Source organism: Pseudorasbora parva, chromosome 15, assembly GCF_024679245.1.
Source record: "Pseudorasbora parva isolate DD20220531a chromosome 15, ASM2467924v1, whole genome shotgun sequence".
Taxonomy (NCBI): Eukaryota; Metazoa; Chordata; class Actinopteri; order Cypriniformes; family Gobionidae; genus Pseudorasbora; species Pseudorasbora parva.
Window position 1 is genome coordinate 7,997,908 of NC_090186.1, and position 19,338 is coordinate 8,017,245.

The 19,338-nt window shown below is 37.2% G+C and overlaps 1 protein-coding gene across 1 annotated transcript in view; it reads right to left on the bottom strand.

Moving 5' to 3' along the window:
• kdr (kinase insert domain receptor (a type III receptor tyrosine kinase)) overlaps positions 1–19,338 on the bottom strand; it is a 34,748-nt gene extending 15,410 nt beyond the window's left edge. Inside the window, exons 1-13 of the mRNA XM_067416979.1 lie at positions 19,080–19,338; positions 13,910–14,006; positions 13,408–13,622; positions 12,781–12,902; positions 11,748–11,916; positions 11,371–11,507; positions 8,595–8,787; positions 8,303–8,420; positions 6,730–6,902; positions 6,227–6,383; positions 1,596–1,707; positions 483–591; positions 31–375 (exon numbers count right to left, since the gene is read on the bottom strand). Coding sequence (XP_067273080.1) covers positions 31–375; positions 483–591; positions 1,596–1,707; positions 6,227–6,383; positions 6,730–6,902; positions 8,303–8,420; positions 8,595–8,787; positions 11,371–11,507; positions 11,748–11,916; positions 12,781–12,902; positions 13,408–13,622; positions 13,910–14,006; positions 19,080–19,143 — 2,011 coding nt within the window. The 5' untranslated portion in view covers positions 19,144–19,338. The remainder of the gene's footprint in view (positions 1–30; positions 376–482; positions 592–1,595; positions 1,708–6,226; positions 6,384–6,729; positions 6,903–8,302; positions 8,421–8,594; positions 8,788–11,370; positions 11,508–11,747; positions 11,917–12,780; positions 12,903–13,407; positions 13,623–13,909; positions 14,007–19,079) is intronic.

The following is a 19,338-nucleotide window of genomic DNA, read 5'->3' on the forward strand; positions in this document are numbered from 1 at the left end:
ATGACACTTTATGTAAAGCTATGGACTAACCTCTGAGCCTCAGGTTGTGAAGTAAGCAGGTTCTCTCATTGGTCCCCACGTTTTCCACTTGGCAAGCGTACAGGCCTTGGTCCATCAAAGTGGCATTGGGTATGGGCAGGTCCAGCGTTGCATTTGTGCCCTGCAGACCTGATATGGTGACATTGGGCTGGTGGAAAGGTGACAGGCTGAGGGTATCACAGGGCACAGCCGCTGGAGGCGGATCAGGGTTGGCTACGCTTGTTACCCGATACCAACGTAAGTTAGAGTACAGCAGCCGGTCGGCTACACAGCGCATTACCACATCCTCTCCCTCAATAGGGCTGCTGGAGGGGAGGACGCTTAGGTTGAGGAAACCTTTGAGGATGACAAAAATAACAAAAAGTTTAGATTTGATCAATTTGATTGCAATCGTTTAATTTGGGATGTACAGTGGACATTGTCTCTGGTTTGGAAGCACTCACGAGTTACTTGAAACACAATGACTCGCTCTTCATCTCCCAACTTATTGGTGGCAAGGCACCTGTAGAGGGCATGAGCAACTGCTTTCTGGATCTTCAGTGTGCTGATGGTCTATGGGAGAACACACAGTACATCAAAACAGGATCGCATATAAATATTACCAGATTCACCAAGATTAACCATTTAATCAGTGAGGTTCAAAAGTTTCATACCACTTTTGCATTTTCATACAACTCGGAAAAGTTATTTGAAAAATGTACATGAATTTTGAAATGTCTTTGCATTTGGTTTGTCTTTTTGCTTTAATGGCAGCTGCACCCGAGCTGCATAAACTCAACACGTTTGTGTAAAACCTGACGATCATGTTCTCCAGCATGATTAGAGTATTTCCAAAGAGAATATTGAGCTTCAATAGAAGCAAGTACATCTGACTGTCTATACAAAGCAGAATGCATTTATTTGATTAGTGACCTAGATAAAGCACATGATTCTTAAAGGCACAATATGTAATTTTCACCACTAAAGGTCCTTATTCAAAAAAAAAGTTATAGCTTGATGACGCCTTGATTTCACAGAATCATGGGAGTTTTTTTCTTCACCTCCACAGCCGGTGCAAAAGAATCCGACAGGACTCAGGCAGAAATCATATTGATGTATGAGCTAATGTATTAAAGATCTATTAGTATGAACCAAGGTGGGGCTGAAATCTGTTGGAGTGGAACGTTGCTCACCTGTCTAATAAAACACATAATATATTAAAGCATCTTTGGCATCTTCAATCGAGGGTAACACAGGTATTAATGCCATTGATAGGCAACACATGGACACATGGTTAAAATAGCTTATTTCTCTGGATTTAAACATTCTTGGAAATATTTCGGATAATGTAAGTACACAAGTCAATAAACTATATAACACTGTTCTAGTGGATTTCGGATATTTTAATCCAAAAATCTTAAATATTGTGCCTTTAAATATTTCCTTTACATCCTATATTAGGTTTATTACTAGGTTTAAATCTTAAATCGCAGTCTCATTAGACATTAGGACCCAACTTATTTTTGCATGTTCAAAGGCTGAGCTAAACACAACAGAGTCCTGGTATTAATGTTTACCTTCAGAGAGCGTTCAATGACAGATGTGGGGCTGATGATGGGATTCTTCCCTGTGTTGTTTGATATCTCCCTCCACTTGTCACACTTCACCACACTCTGGTCTGACTTTGGTCTGTGAGTAACAGTTTTTACACAGTCAAAAAAATTATAATTATAAAACATTAAAAAGTCATTTTATTATGTTGTTTTTTTGTCACGACAATAATAATATACAATTATTATTATCATTTAAAAATTAATAAATTACTTTGAATACTTTCCAGGTCTGCAAAACACACATGGTGTACTATGGATATTGTTGGTTCTGTGAAGAATCGCTTATGGTCCTCTAATGCGAGTCACTTCAGATAAAGTTGTCTCTTAAATGCATAGATGTAAATACCTTCTAGATGCAAAATTTTGGGGTCATTAAGATTTTTTTTTTTTTTAAAGAAATTAACTTTTATTCACTAAGGACGTGTTAAATGTTACACAAATAATTTCTAAATAATGCTGTTATTTCAGTTAAGTTAACTTTTTATTCATTAAAGGACACTGAAAAAAAATTATGAGTTTCCACAAAATATTTAAATGAATTAAATAAATGTAACAATAAAAAAAGTATTATGAAAAAAAAATGAAAAAACATTTTATACAAACATTTCACAATGGAGGATCCAAATCTCAAAAGAGAAGACACAAAAATAAACACCTATCTATCTGCATATCTCCAGAAGGAACAGGAAAAACGGAAAAACAGCAAACTGAATCCAAAACAACAATGCATCTATTATTAACGGTCTAAATTTAGACCATCCCATAACCGACTCCATTTCCAGATCTACAGTAATTGCACTTCTGCCACACATATTTATGAGCAATGGGAATTATTATAAATGTCAATAAACAGATGTCGGGTTTAAACTTCATCATCTCATGGCATGTAGGTCAGCCATGGAAGACGATACAGAGAACAGCGAAAGAGAGGAAAAAGAGATGGGGAAAAAAGACAAACAAAAATAGGTCATTTAAAAACTGTAATGAAAGGTGAGGACGAGGGGGAACTCTTGTTAGTAGGATACAGTGACAGACATTGTGTTATTTTTATGTCTGATCAAGGACACAGGATTCAAATGCATCTGCTTTTAGAACAACAGGAAGTTGTGATGAGGGCTACGGAAATAGGTGACAGTGCAATCTGAAGATAAGGCTCATGTAATGGCCCTGAAAACCCATTATATGATTACAACATACGTGGAAGTGATGTTCAATGAATGCAGGCTGTCAATTTAAGTCCCAAGTTAACCAAAACTCACAGTAGCTGATTTCTCAGTCCTCTCTAACCAAAGCAGCCATACTTTTTGGCCCAATCACAACAGTTGTTTCAGGATGAATGCCCAATTAGAGCACAAAATGCTAATTAATTGCACTGTGGGACACACTAGAACACCAGGAACGAAAATGCTTGAATATTTACTCAGTGAGCAAACCTGCAAACATCTTATTCAGTGTATATTTTGTCAGCAAAAACAATGACTAAGGACATAGTCATCAGCCTAAGCAAAACAGTAAATGACTCCCATACAAATACACAGGAAGACACTTTTTTTTTTTTTTTAGCTTTCATTCTAATTGGCAGGTTTTGCTAGACAAATGTCAATTTGTTTGGTTTCTGCTGTTTTTGGTGCCATGAGGACGTACAGTTTTTTGTTGTGATCTACATGTTTCAGCATTTGCAGTGCATTTTATCGAGGAATGTACAAATGAGGAATATCACAAACAATTTATCATTCAAGAGAAACAATATTTACAGAAATTTAGATGCAGAGTAGATATGAAAATGCAGAAAAGTAAAGAGAATCATATTCTACGTAAACTGAAAAAAAGGAAAAAAGTTTTGCACACATACAATGAAATTAAGTGAACTCTACTTAAAGCTGCAGCTTAAAGTTTTGCCTCTTAGTTGCCATCTCAGTTTGAAACCCGCAATTGCAGTTATTTGCAGAATTATCATCTGTACGTGGGTTGAGCATCAGCACAGCTCCTTAGCATGGATTAATCAAATTTTTTGAGGAGTGTGTGTGTGGCTTTCAATGATCGCTTAGCTCATATCACATCAAACCATGCAAATTATTATTATTGGTATACTTTGTTCTCAAATTGTTAAAGGTGTAATGAACTGGCTTTTTAAAATTTTGTATAGTGTTGTCTGAGGTCAACTTGTGATGTTCTCATGGTTTTACACTCAAAAACTGTCACATGCCTGTCCTGTCTGTGCACATGTGGGTTTTGTCAGTATGGCCATTGTGCTTCTGTCATTGTCTGATCCCTCCCCCCTCGTTATCTCATTATTGGTTTATTTGCCCCACCTGTGTTCCCTCGGTCCCTGCCTCATTTGTTCCCTTTTATAAGCTCCTGGTGTTTGTCAGTCTTTGTTGGATTGTTATTATGTCTACGTCTCCCGTTTCCCCGTGCTTTCCCTGTTGGGATGTTTTTTGAGTTTGTTTAGATTATGTATTTTGCCCCGTGGTGGGTTTTGTTTTGAGTTCATGCTTTATTTTGTAAATAAACCTTAATTTATCTGCACTTGAGTCCTCGCACCATTTTCCTTTGTGTTGACGTGACAAAAACATCATAACTAATATCTAATAGGCTATTTTCTACACTGGTTTTGAGGCTCTCTCCTGAACACTGGGTTTTGATGGGCGTGACGCACTGGAGACTTAGAAGTAAATGCCCACGGCTAGGATTGGAGAAGATTTGCATATTTAATGAGCTTCCGCTTCCTTGTCAGTTCACAAGAGGGATTGTTTTGAAAGCGGCATCCAGAATAATTCTCTGACAGGGCTCTCAAAACGTATTTATTGAACAAACACAATGATTTAGCTCTCATCCACCCGATTGATTCATTTTGTATTACTGGCCCGCCCGATCGGTGGATATAAGCGCGAACCACACACACATAAGCGGACGCGCTCTCTTTAAATATCAAGTCAAGAGAGTGAACAGTGCAGATCAAGAAATAAATGTTATTTCACTATTTAAGATTCACCGGCCTGCCAGATTGCTTACATTTTAGTAGCCCATCTGGAAAACACATGGCCCTGGGATGTTGGGCTTTGCGAGCCCCCTGGCCATTACATGTCTGAGTCTGATCTGTTCTGATCCAGAATCGTAATGAACCAACAAATAAGGAATTCTCCAGCCTGTGACAGCATGCTAAGGTATGTTCTGTTAGACACGTACACATAATCAATATGATCTGCAAAAATGCAATACTATATAAAAAAACATGTTTTACTCACGTGAGTGTGCTGCACAATTCCTGTCAAATACAATATAGAAGGCACAGCATTGTGTTTTAATCTCAATGTGTCTGCAAATCCAGTGTCAACCTGTGTCTTTGTTACTAATGATTATATTGCTATCTTTGGCATGTTTATTGCTCATTTAGCTCCACGATTCGGTGGGCGGGGGCTACAGATTAGCTTTACCTTTAGATTTAAATTTCTGCACAGTCTAATCTTTTGCTTTTAACTACGGTTGAACTGATGAATGTCGTTAGGACCTTTCTGGATTGCAATCCGCATCAACATGGTACGTTTAATTATTACAGCTGCTGTGAGAAAAGGCTATAAATAATCCGCAACCTGCAGCATCCACAAATATAGCCAACTAGCCGAACTCCTCCTTTATGTATACAGACATGTAATGACACAAAGACGAATGAGGCCATGCTCGTATTTCCCTTGGAAAGCTACCACTCAAATTATAACACATTATTAAAAGCTTACCATTGTAAATCGGGCTAAAGTAAGGAGAGTTTTGAACACTTGCTGGTTATGTTCTTACTTAAAAATGTATTTTGGATCATTTTTAACCATAAAGAAAAGTAAAATTAACAAGCATATAAGTAACTTTAAATTGGCCAGTAAAAGGTTGTTGGGTAATTTGTACTTTGCTGCATTTCGTTCATTTTTCAATATGAATTCATTTTCTACACATTTTGTGTAGAAAATAAACTCACAAAAGTGTCACAAAATGGCAAGTTACTAAACCTAACAACAAAAGCAATGATAAAACTGTGTAAATATAACTGGAAATCAGTAAAAGCAGCAGGGAAGACAAGCAGCAGGTAGGTTTTACTTAATTTTATAACGTTTGATATTTACGCTTTAATTCACATATGCTTGAATTGAGTACTAATATAGAATTTACTTTGTTTTTGAATTCTTGCCTGAACAAACTTCACCACAGAATCATTTTTATCAGCGTATGTTTAGGTATATTGGTGTACATATGTCACACCGTATTGTTTTGTTTTTCTCCCCAACCTTCGATGTTAGATATGTTTGTATTTTTTATGATATAATACAATGCAATATGATTAAAGAGAAAATGAACAATTTGCAACTTTAATGTTGGTAAAACTGTAAAATGTGGTGATGTGCAATTGATATCTTAGGGATCTTTGTCTAACCTAATTTAGTAATGTTAATAAAGTTTTAACTGAAATAAAAACTGTTAATTTAGAGGTTACCACATGAAGCATCTATCTGATAGAGCCCTTTTTTGCAGTCTAAATTCTTGATGTATTACACAGGTTATGCTTGAAGCAAAACCACAAGACAGTATCAAATCATGTGACTCACAGAAATCTGATTGGGCAGTCCTCTCTGGGCATCCACTGCCATTTTATTGTGACAGGGCTGGATCCTCCGCTAGCAGTGCATCGGAGTGTAGGACTACTGCCGTACATATGAACATCACGATCCAGCGGCACTTCCTTCTCAAAGATCTTAGGGTGAACTGTACATATAAACACACAAGTTAATGAGAAGAGAAGAGAAGAGAAGAGAAGAGAAGAGAAGAGAAGAGAAGAGAAGAGAAGAGAAGAGAAGAGAAGAGAAGAGAAGAGAAGAGAAGAGAAGAGAAGAGAAGAGAAGAGAAGAGAAGAGAAGAGAAGAGAAGAGAAGAGAAAGAGAAGAGAAGAGAAGAGAAGAGAAGAGAAGAGAAGAGAAGAGAAGAGAAGAGAAGAGAAGAGAAGAGAAGAGAAGAGAAGAGAAGAGAAGAGAAGAGAAGAGAAGAGAAGAGAAGAGAAGAGAAGAGAAGAGAAGAGAAGAGAAGAGAAGAGAAGAGAAGAGAAGAGAATTACCATGAACCAAGAGTTGAAATGTTCTTTTGTGCTCCTCCTTGGTAATCTTATTTGTCATGACAACAGTATAATTCCCAGCATCCTTCTCTGTGACACCATAAATAGTAAGAGATCCTCTGTTAGGCTTCATCCTGTACTCTTCCTTCCACACTATCAGCTGATCATTCTTATACCTGGATGGAAAATATCAAAACAAAGCTTAATAAAAGTTCAGTCTGACTTGCACATACAGTTCAAATCTATTCTTTATAGGCACTATATAGGCTAGTGCTGTCAAAGTTAAAGGTGGGTTAAGTGCTTTCTGGAAACTGAAACAGACAGTGAGGGGGTTTAGACGCTCCAGGTTTATACGATGTGGAAAAGAACTGGTATTTATCATCGCTGAAGTGAGCGACGATACGATTCCAAATGGACAAACAAGCAAACATGACAGATGAGCATATTCAAGAAAAAGCCAGTATTTATTAGTTCTTCAAAACAAAAAAATAAAGCACACTTGTTCTTCGCTCCTTGAGTTCTCTCCAACGCTGAAAAGCTGATACTTCTTGCCTGATCGTAAACTTTCTTTTGTTCCTCAGACATCATCCCCTTTTTTCTTTTACCTGCCATCTCTCTCTTTCTGTCATCACTCGGCTAATGTCCGTCCTGTGTGTCATGTATTTTGAATAATGACGGGCACTGAGCGCTCTCTTCTCCACGTCATTAGTAGCCCTTACTGCTGATTGGCTACAAGTTTGTTTAAGCACTCGGCAGTCCCGTTTGGTAAAGCTGATTTGAAATAACACTTACCCCACCTTTAATGTTAATCAAAGAACAAAGGGAACAGAGAAAATAATTCACTGCTCTTGACTAAAGAACTTGTGTAGCTTTATTAAGGATTTATTTCATTTATAATTTATGCAGTGCACACTGTTTGATAACTTTATAAAAATTTTGGTATATTTCACAGGGCACAGGTAAATATGACATTTGTTGGGTTTATGAGAGGATTATTTAAGTTCACTTAAGTTAAAAGTTTTTACATTTTGAACCCTAATAAATGTAAAAAACTGATATCTTTAGTATTAGTATCACTCTCTGGGTAATTCTGGGTAAAAAACAACCCAATGTTGGGTAAAATATGGACTAACCCAGCAATTGGGTTGTTTTAACCCAGCGATTTGGTTGTCTTAAGCAAATATTTAACCCAACCGCAGGATTAAAACAACCCAATCGCTGGGTTAAAACAACCCAATTGCTGGGTTAGTCCATATTTGACCCAACATTGGGTTAAAACAACCCAACAATTTTTAGAGTGCAGTGATAGCCTGATGGCCTTCATTCAAGTATTTAAAATATACTGTCTTTATGTTTTTTTACATTGATTTGTGCAATTAACTGTGAAATTATTACATTTTTATTACAATTATTACATTATTACACAAAATATTACAACTTTTAAAACATAATAAAAACTGCAGTTTTTTTTAACTGCGATTAATCACAGAAAAATGTGTGTGATTAATCTAGTTAATTTTTTTTGTCGATTGACAGCACTAATATATACACAAGTCAGACACTATTAACCACTTACCACTTGACAGAAGGCTCTGGGTAAGCATAATATTTAACAAGGATTTTTGCCTCTTCCTGGCCAGCATTTGCCTCCACAGTCTGCGACAACTGATCATTGAGTGCTATAAACGGTTTCTCTGAAACATCAATTGATATGTTAGTAAATGCGATTAAAACATTGTATTATAAAACATAGTCTTTATGCTACCAAGTGTTACCTATGACAGCTAGGTAGCTTATAACTGGCCTTGGTGTGTGAGCAACGCTAACATTTAAATTTTTAATTTGTGGTTATTTCTAAAAGCACATACCATAGACAATGAGGGATGCTCGTGCAATCTTGTGCATCTGACCACTAGAGGCTGTGCAGATATATTCTCCTGTGTCATTTATGGTCACATTCTCTACAATGAGGGTATTGGACAGTTCTAACGAGTTCCACAGCTTCTTCTTGTAGGATTTGGTCTCATAGCGTGACCTTGGTATTGAGCTGTTGAAACTTCTCTGCAGGAGGTGAGAGAGACAGTTTAAAATCCACCAGAGAAATGCATGATGTTATTTATGAAACTAATACAACAAAATCAGCTAAACTGCATGGTCTGGTCTGGTCTGGACTTTGAATTGAATTGAACTTATGCTTCAAGTGTCTTAAGTAAAACAAATAATGTCAGCATAACTAAATGAAAAAAAAAAAAAAAAATTGGGGGCATAAATCGGCCTAAAACTCCAGTAGTGTGAGCCAGGCATAAGTAGCCAGATATCGACAGTCACATAGAAGATTGGCGGATGATAAATTTGAACCCTCTGGTCACTTTCGTTTAGGGTTCACACGTGGTCACAATCAATAATATTTTTTGATTATTATATAGAATTTTGAAGGGATTTTATTATACTAAAATATTGCAATATTTATACAAATTGTATTAGTTATTTTCCCATTGAAAATAATACATATTTTTTTCTAATATATTTTTGAATTATTTTTCAGTTAAAGCAGTATTACATGTTATATAGAGACATTTACATCTTTGAAGGTCTATTGCCATCTGGGAGTAAAAAAAAATGTATGTAATGTTATGGTGTAACCACAATATTTCTATATAGTTCTATATAAATAATTATATTTATTAAGTTGTGGATTTTGATTTATACTTAGACATGCTCAAAGACTACTTTTTGTCAAGGTTTAGATTTTTTTGTTTGAAATGTTGATTTGAAGTGTCAGTTTTTGCATACATTTTACTACAGTCAAACCTGAACACAGACGAGGACATTTTGTTACACATAACATCGAAATTCAATAACAATGTAACAAAAATGAACAGGAATGCTTTATCACAGTGGTTTTCAAACCTGTCCTGGAGGACCCCCAGCCCTGCACATTTTGTATGTCTTCTTCATCTAACACACCTGATTCAACTCATGATCTTATTAGTAGAGACTGCAAGACCTAAAGTGGGTGTGCCAAATATGGGAGACATATAAAATGTGCAGGGATGGGGGTCCTCCAGGACAGGTTTGAAAACCACTGCTTTATCACATCTTAAACCATCTGAGTCAGACCTGATTTCAACCTCTTATTTGAGTCTTTTGGTTCAATTTTACCATATTGTTACAGCTACACCAGTTAATTTGTGTGTGTATAATAGTGTGTTGTGTAAGTGCATGTGTGTTTGAGTGGGTGTAGGTTTTGAAATCATGTGTAACCTCTTCCTTGCTGTTAGTTTTACTGAATTGTGGCTGAATTGTTTATTTTTATTTCACAGATTTGCAAAAACTTGCTCTGTGTTGTAGTCACTCTAGTTTTAATACACTATACTGCCAAAAGTATTGGTGTATAAGGTGTATAAAATCAAGCACATTCGAGTGAAAGAATGGGTCGCTCTCAGGAGCTCATTCAAGCGTGGTACTGTGATAGGTTGCCACCTGTGCAATTTTTCCATTTGTGAAATTTCCTCACTACAAAATATTCCATGGTCAACTGTTACTGGTATTATAACAAAGTGAAAGCAGTTGGGAACAACAGCAACTCAGCCACAAAGTTGTAGGCCACGTAAATTCACAGAGCGGGGTCAGCTCCCGCTGAGGCACACAGTGCGCAGAAGTCGCCAACTTTCAATAGTCAATAGCTACAGACCTCCAAACTCTGTGTGGCCTTCAGATTAACTCAAGAACAGTGTGTAGAGAGCTTCATGGAATGGGTTTCCATGGCCGAGCAGCTCATTCAAGCCTTAATCACCAAGTGCAATGCAAAGTGTCGGATGCAGTGGAGTAACGCACGCCGCCACCGGACTCTAGAGCAGAGGAGACGTGTTCTCTGGAGTGACTACTCATACTTCTGTCTGGCAATGATAGACGAGTCTGGGTTTGGCGATTGCCAGGAGAACGGTACTTCCCTGACTGCATTGTGCCAAGTGTAAAGTTTAGTCGAGAGGGTATTATGGTGTGGGGTTGTTTTTCAGGGCTTGTCCCTTAGTTCCGGTGAAAGGAACTCTTAATGCTTCAGCATGCATCTATTTTGCACTCTTGACATTTAGAGTGTCACATCATCATTGCTGTGCACTTTTTTCTGCACAGTGGATGATTTGTAGTTTGTACTACCAAAGAGTTTTTGTATTTTCCCTTAATTTCCTATGTCGGCCATTTTTGATTGCAAATGAGGCAAGAGTGACTTTTTTGCCCCAATGCTTTAACATATCCGAATCATGTCAATGTTGTTTTTGTGTGTTTCCTTAGCTAATGTGACAAAAGTAAATAAAATAAAAACAACAACAAAAAAACAGACAAAGTGTAATCCCATTCCGATGAAGCAAAATTTTAAACCTTAACATTTTCCTAAAGAGCACCAGAGGGATAAAGTATGTTAGGGGGTCAATAGAAGTCAGTAAAGACATAGCAGACAGCTTTAGTTTAGACTGTTTCTGGCTGTTTTTCATCGCTGGGCATTGTGAAACTTATGTAGAGAACAGGAAGGAGAATTTTAAAAAACATGGGCTGGGCTAGTTATTTTCTTTGGTTATCAAGATTACGCCACAAATGTTGCCAATTGAGGTTAACTTTTATTGAACATTTCTCTAAGTAACTGACCTTCTCATGTGGGAAGGTCCACTGAAAGTCGATTCCCACATTGAGCTCGGTGTGAGCGGTGCAGTTCAACATTAGCCTCTCCCCTACCGTCAGCCTCTCATGAGCTGGACTCAGGGTGAGGTCATGGATCTTGTATCCTGCGGAAGAGGGAAGGGGTGTAAGGGACGTGCCGGGTGGAGCATTGTTCTCTTGAGACCACGGCAGCTGATCTCACACCAGACTGTTTCTACAGTCTAAACAAAATTATTCTGAGACATGCAATCTCACCTCCTCAAAAACAAATATTTTACACATTTTTTATATGCAAAACTGAAATGATAAGTCAAATGCACAAACCATGCAACATACACCTCCTCAAATAAACTTTTTTTGCTTACCTACAACAGCCACTATGTAAGGTGAGGACTGATAGGTCTCGTTTCGAATGCTGGTTTGGCAGTAGACCACGCCAGCGTAGCTGACCACATGACTAGGCAGGATAAAACCCCTCTTGCTATCCCAGATGACCTCTTTCCCATCCGTGGACAGTTCTTTTACTGGATACTTCTGTTGAGGGCAGACAACATAAACATTCTTCACATATCACCAGCAGTGAATCACACAACACAGGGATCTGAATGAGTAAACACTAAGGACAGATTTACTGAACAGGGCAAATTAGTGTGGGAGCGCTATTTTAAAAAAGCGCCAATGGGAGTGGAAAGTTCTGCACGTGATGCAAATTAAAGAACACAGACGCAGTCGGATCATTTCCATAATGACTTACACAATCTATCAGTTAGCATCCAGTTTAAGATGTGCTTTTTTGGCCGTTAAATATTGGCGCAAACACCAGTAAATTGTCAAGCGCTAACCTTAGTAAATCACCTTGCATGATTGATTTAAATACTCTCCTCCCATACATTTTGCCCCTCAAAGGGAAACTCCTACGAATGCATATGCAATAAAGTCAGCTGCAAAACTAACCCCGTCCATGCTTTTTCAGCACTCATTTTTCACTGCGTGTCTTTAGTAAATCCTGACTGTAGTTTTTTTTTTACGCCAAAAGAGGGTTTGCGCTGGTGCAAGCTGTTAGTAAATCTGGCCCTGAATATTTTATAGTCATAAATTTCATATTTATTATTCATATTTTAACACAAAATACCTATAAGTAATGCACTGTAAAAAGTGATCAGTTGACTTAAAAGGGATAGTTCACCTAAAAAAATCCCAAAACTCATCAAGCCTCCTAGGCGTATATGACATTCTTTTCATTTTTCAGCTTGAAAAATGTCCTGGCCTGGTTAATCCAAGCTTAAATTACACCAACACAACTAAATTTAGCTTCTTAGAAATAGAAGATAACATCTGCAGATTAGCCGTTTTTTGTGTAGGTTAGGGGAATGTGTGTGTGTGTGTAGAAATACTCACTGTGTACAGTGTTACATTTAGTTCCTCCACAGATACCAGACAGGGAATGACCACCTGTTCTCCCTCCCGAATGAACACCACATCATAATCTTGAGCCATTCGGACAAACGGCGTACGATAATCTAAAAAACAGGCATGTCTGGTATTTATATTTAACCAGATATTTACAGTTGCCATAATCTAGGAGAGTTTTCTCTATACTAAATATACTCTTTAGATATTATAAGAGATATGACACTGCTTACAAACAGTTATAAAACTTTATTATCAAATGTGCATAGGTATGAAATGGAGTGCAAGTTCACACTAACCAACACTTAAAAATAAGCAACTTAAAACAAACCAATTCCTGTATTTTGTTTGTCTGGATAGTTTACAGCTATTATGGTCAAAATGGTAAGTAAAATGTGGTGGTGCCACGAGAATGAAGAGGTTATGAAGAATGAGGAGGTGAGAAGGTTATCCTGAAGGACAACAAAGGAAGTATGCGATGAACACATTTTTGTAACTTTCCGAATCTCTCTCCCACTTTCTGTAGAAGGCAGTACCACTATAAAAACACTATGAAAAATTGGCTCTTCTTTTTGTTGAAAACTTGTCCAACACAATTACACATTAAAGCCATACCTTGTATGAAGACATACACAGCTATAGAGGTCTTCCCATCCTCTACAGGCAGGCTTTTATAGAAGCAGCGGTACTCTCCCGTCTCATTGGCTACTGCTCTGGAGAGCGTTAAAGTGCTACAGAATAGTCCATCACCACTACAGTCTGATGTGGTGAGCCGGGTTTCAGAGCGGGTTCGGTTGTGAGGTGTAGACCACTCCAGGATCTGCCGCCCCCTGTGTAACAGGTAAAACTAGTGTCAGCAATGACATTAAAAAAAGTCTCTCTGTGACAGGACATTCACAGACAGTGCGTTCTGTTTTGTCTTGTGGTGCTTGAATGGTTTAAAAGTATTAAGAGTGTGATCATATAATGTAACCATAGCCAAAGGATGACAGAAAAAACTGTTGCTGAGTTAATTGTTAAATATTTAGCAACTGGAAAAAAATGAACTGCATGCATTAGCCCGTTAACGTTGACAGCACAAATGATTTTATTTTGAAGACAGAATTGCAAAGCTTACCTGCACGTGATCTCCAGTGTATTTGAAGCATTGATTTTGAGAGTTTTCTCAGTGATGTTTAAGGTTGGAGGATCGGGCACAAACTTGAGCTCTATCGCTACAAGAAAGAAACACACCCAGAGTGCTTTGTTAAAGAACAAGCTGCAGATTCACATGAACACTCGCATAAAATCTAAATCACTGATTGATTTAAAGGGATAGTGGATTTAAAGGGGATGTTTATCTGCTGACCCCCAAGGCATCCAAGATGTAAATGACCTTGTTTCTTCAGTAGAACACAAATTAAGATTTTTAACTCCAACAGTTGCAGTCTGTCAGTCGTATAGTGCATGACAATGGGGTGTAATTCTATGAGTAAAAAAAAACATGCACAAACAACTTCAAATTAAACCCAGCGGCTCGTGACGACATATTGATGTCTATTGGTTTGTGCAAGAAACCAAACAGTATTTATATAATTTTTACCTCAAATACAACACTATTTACAACAGCTGCGAGCGTGCCATCACTTCTCCTGGGTGAGGTCAAATTGCACGATATGGTGTATGATCAAGGGGGTAATCTAGCACTCGGAAAGCGTTCCACCCCTAGGGGCTGCCATTGCTAACCAAGCCATCACCTGCTGTTAGCATCCCATTGACTCCCATTCATTTTTGAGTCACTTTGACAGTGAATAACTTCACATCTGAGACGTTTAAAGACTCCATTTGTCCATTGTTTATTTCTAAAGAAACACGACAATGTATAAAAGGCTCCATTACCTTGTATCTTACACTGTCGCCCCGCAGAAGCTGTTTTTGTAAAAATAGGCTAACGATTGCGTCATAACCAACGCGACCCTGTCGCACAGTTGAGAAATTACCGTATAGACGTGAGGAGACGCTCGCAGGCAATCTTTTACTGTCTATGAGGCAGTCGGGGGACGTGGAGACATAAAGTCTGATAAAGTCAAGGGGGAAGAATGGGGAGAAGTCCATAGTGAGCCAAAAGAAACGGGACAAAATATGTAAACAACGTGATTCAGCTTTCCCTTTCCACAACTACTAGAAGACCTACAGCTGTCAGACAGGAGGCTCACGTCACATCTACGTCGTAAAGCTCAGTCTGAGCCTGCGCAGTTCGCTCAGCCATCAGGAAGTGAGTGCCCCTAGGTTGACTTCATTCTTTCGCCGTTGACGTCAATGGGATCGCTCGGTCCATTTCTTTTACTGTCTATGTGTATGATGCGTGCAAGACATCACTTCCGCCGCTTGTGTCCCATTGAGATATGCCATATTGTGTAATTTGACCTCACCCAGTGGAAAGGGTGGTGCACCCGCAGCTGTTGTATATAGTGTTGTATTTGAGGTAAAAATTATATACATACTGTTCGGTTTCTCGCACAAACCGATCGTATCGTATCTTAAGACATCAATGTGTCGTCACGAGCCACTGGGTTTAATTAAAAAAAATTTGTGCGTGTTTTTTTTTACTCTCATAGAATTACACCCCATTGATATTTACTATATGACTGTCACACTGCAACGGTTGGAGTTAAAAATCTTAATTTGTGTTCTACTGATGAAACAAAGACCCCTGCAGTACATCTTGGATGCCCTGGGGGTAAGCAGATAAACATCAAATTTTCCTTTTTAGGTGAACTATCCTTTTAAATGAGGACTTAAGTGGTTATGATAGTCATAATCTTACATTGGCCAAATTTTGTGGTAACACTTTTAGGCCCTGTCCCAAATGGCATTCTAAAGGGCAAAGTATACTTCACTTTTTACGCGTATGTGAGGGTCAGTGTACGTGAATTTCATCATCAAAAGACTATGATCGTACTGAATGCGAACCACCAGATTTTTGTAGCCACGTGTACTTTATGCACCGCTTGCACATGCGCGTTACTTTTTTTTTTGTTGCAGTATTGACATAAGTTGCTCCCTGTGCACGGTATATCAGGGGAAGTGATCTTGGCTGACAATAATCGCTCATTTGGAACGCCCTGCAACCTCATTAAATAAAAGCGGGGATAGTAGCGCAGATTATGATACAACATAAATTAATATTGTAATTTACTTTACTTTCAAATGTAAAACCATATAATAGAAATATACATTTACAAAACACACAGTATGTATCTAAAAGTATAATCATTACATTGTATTAGCCTATTCGCTTTATCAGTTTAAATATACTGTATTTTTAATTGACTGTACGTCCGACTGATTGCGCGTTATCTTATATGCTTCATCTGTTTATTCTTTTTATAACTGTTTTAGTTTACCTTTGTTCTTATCTTTGGTTATTCTTATTTTATATGTTTATTTGAGTTAAATGTGATTTTTTTTTTTTTTATTCGTACACATGGTATTCTTATTTCTCATGCATATGTTATCACTATTTTAAAGCACTTTCAATTGCCATTGGGTATAAAATGTGCTATACAAATAAACTTGCCTTGCCTTGCCTATAAACAGACTTGATGCTGCAGATGAAAATCAATGATTTTTAATATGAACAGCTCAATATGAAAATACATTTTGATTTGGGTAACTATGTATTAAGGTGTTCTTAATCATAATCAAGCAGTAGCTTTTGTTAGTCCACAAGACCGAAAGTGCATATGAAGAGTGCCATTTGGGACAGGGCTTTAGTTTAGGGTTCAATTCTTTAGCATGCATATTACTAGGAGATTGGCTGTAGTTATAAAGCATATATTAATGCCTTTTTCTCCAGGACCATAATCCTTCCCATACCTAAACTTAATAATACCTTACCAACTATTAATAAGCAGTATTTAGGAGTTTATTTAAGCAAAGTCTGTAGTTAATGTAGTTAATATTGAGAATTGGACCCTAATCTAAAGTATGACCAGATTTATTACTGATGCAAATAACATATTTAGTCTGGATGAAACAGTTTTTTGTTTTTTTAGGTTTTTTTTATGATCATTTCAAAATGGAAATGTATGAATATTATGCTATATAAAGAAACAAATGCTGCCAGATTTCTGCTGTTTATCTTATTTAATTTAATTACGCCAACTTAAACCAAGAAAGACACAAAACCTTGTGTAAATTTGAATCTAGACAACATATACCAATATATTACATTAAAACTAAACACTGGAGAGTATGACCGCCATCATCGGAGCAATATACCACTGAGAATATGGCTGTAATATATCACATTAACATCAAGACTAAATAAACTTTAAAACATGCTCATTTTCTAGGATCTCCTTGGTGCTTCCAACATGGTTGATATTAATTCCCAGAATGATTTAGTTTATCTCCTCATCTGAAAGCAGATCAACCATCAGACTAAATCTACAGCTTCATTATCAACAAACGACAAAAACATGGTAAAAAAAAATGTTGTGCTGCCCATCCACTCAAACTAAAAGTTAAACCACTGCTTCTCTCTTTGCATAAGCATGGATTGACAGTCAATCAGGAGAGCACAAGAGTGATGGTGAGGAGCATGAATGCTTGTCCATTGCCTGGCTTGGTTTTACATTGGATATAAGGGATGTAGACGTGTAGAACAGCACATTACATTGTGGCATAGAGCAGTTTGATGTGGGACCCTGGGATATTTTTCCACTTGAGCTGCAAGTGCAGCACAGAGGCCTGGATGTGTCAAAACAGGAAGCCTGGGCAGATGGGCCGGGGCCAGGCTAAATGGCCCCGCGCACCAAAGCCTGAGGTGGGATTCCTGCTCCAGAGGAACTAGAACTGGGTACACGCACACTCTTATGGGCACACACAATCAGTCTAAAACATGCACTCCATGGAGACTAACTTATTCAACTGTTTGTTTGAACGTTTAAGTGGCCAGACACTGAAAGCAGTTGAAACAATAACGGCATTGAGGGCTTGATTGCATCTGATGAGAGAGTGGAAGAAATTACAAGATAAGGGCAGAAAGAATAGGAAGTTTTTTTTTTTTTTTACTTTTTTAAAAGCAAATATCTCTCACTAGATCCCATTTTTAAACCGAAACAACTCTTAGTTTTTATTGTACATTTATTTATTTATATTTATTTGTTGTTATATAAATGTTGGCTCCTACAGCTGGTATAAGCTCTGGCCCTGTACTTTAAAAACCAAAAAATACCGCGACAATGTTACAAGTTACACAATATGCTACAATAAAATGCACTGACAATGATATTGATGAAATTATGCATAATGATGACTTATGCATGTTATCTAAACTGACTTCTACACCTGTAACCAATAACATTAAGACAGAGCACAATGTTACAAGCACAAAACGACATTAGAAAAACACAACACTAAAATATAATATATCATTTGCGTTGGGTAAGTAAAAAAGTAATGAATTAATAGTTACTAATCACATCTGCAATAGTGTAATTAGATTACTGTATAGATTACTCTCTCCCAAAAGTTTTTTATTACATATTATTACTTTCTAAATCCTATATCAACATTAACTATAGTTAAGTGATTTAAGGACGAAACAGCTTTTTTAATTAATTCAAATAAATAATATAAAACTACATACATTTTTCTTATTAACTATATAAATTACAATATGGGGGGGGTAGTCAATGGTTACTCTATCTGCTTTATTACAAACATTCTTTAAAATATCTTCTTTTGTGTTCAGCAGAGCAAAGAAACTCATACAGGTTTGGAACAACTTGAGGGCAAGTTTATTTTTGGGTGAACTGTCTCTTTAAATTACAGTTACTAATTACTTAGTAACCACATCCATATATATTACAAAAATTAAGGCAAAATAAAACAAAGCTTTAACTCATAAGAATAATCCAAACATGCATGAAATTCTAGGAATATTCTTATGTCCGTTCATTTATCAGTAGTAAATGTTTGTTAATAGTTTAAAAAATAGCAGTCAATGAAATATTAAAAAGTATGAATCGCTTTTTTAAATATAGGCTATACTATTAAAATATTTTTTTTCTACAGATCCAATAACGAAGCTGTATATAGCTACAGTTGTTTAAAATCAATAACAGGTGTACACTTGAACATTTTAATATCCTACAAGACTGTAATGGGAAACGAGCTGAAACTCAGCAAAGGCAAAAGTGCGAATGATTTCCAATTAACAATAAGTTAATAATGCGAGCAACGAAAAAGGTAATGATGAGTATTTGTGTATTTAATTAGGTGTTGTGTTTATGTCATACCTATAACCAAGTTGATGGTAAGGAGGATGTCGACGAGAGAAAGCACATAAGATGTCTTTGCCATCGCCCGACAGTAACGCTGGACCGTCCCGACATGAAACCAAAAATTCCTGACTCCTTAGCTCCTCATCACGATTATACGACACAGTTGTGCACTTTAATAAATGTTTTTTAAATCCTAAAAGGAACAGAAATCCTTGCGCTGTTCTGAGTTGTTCCCCCTGACACAGACCTGTTGCGCGCTCACTGATGGGTTCGT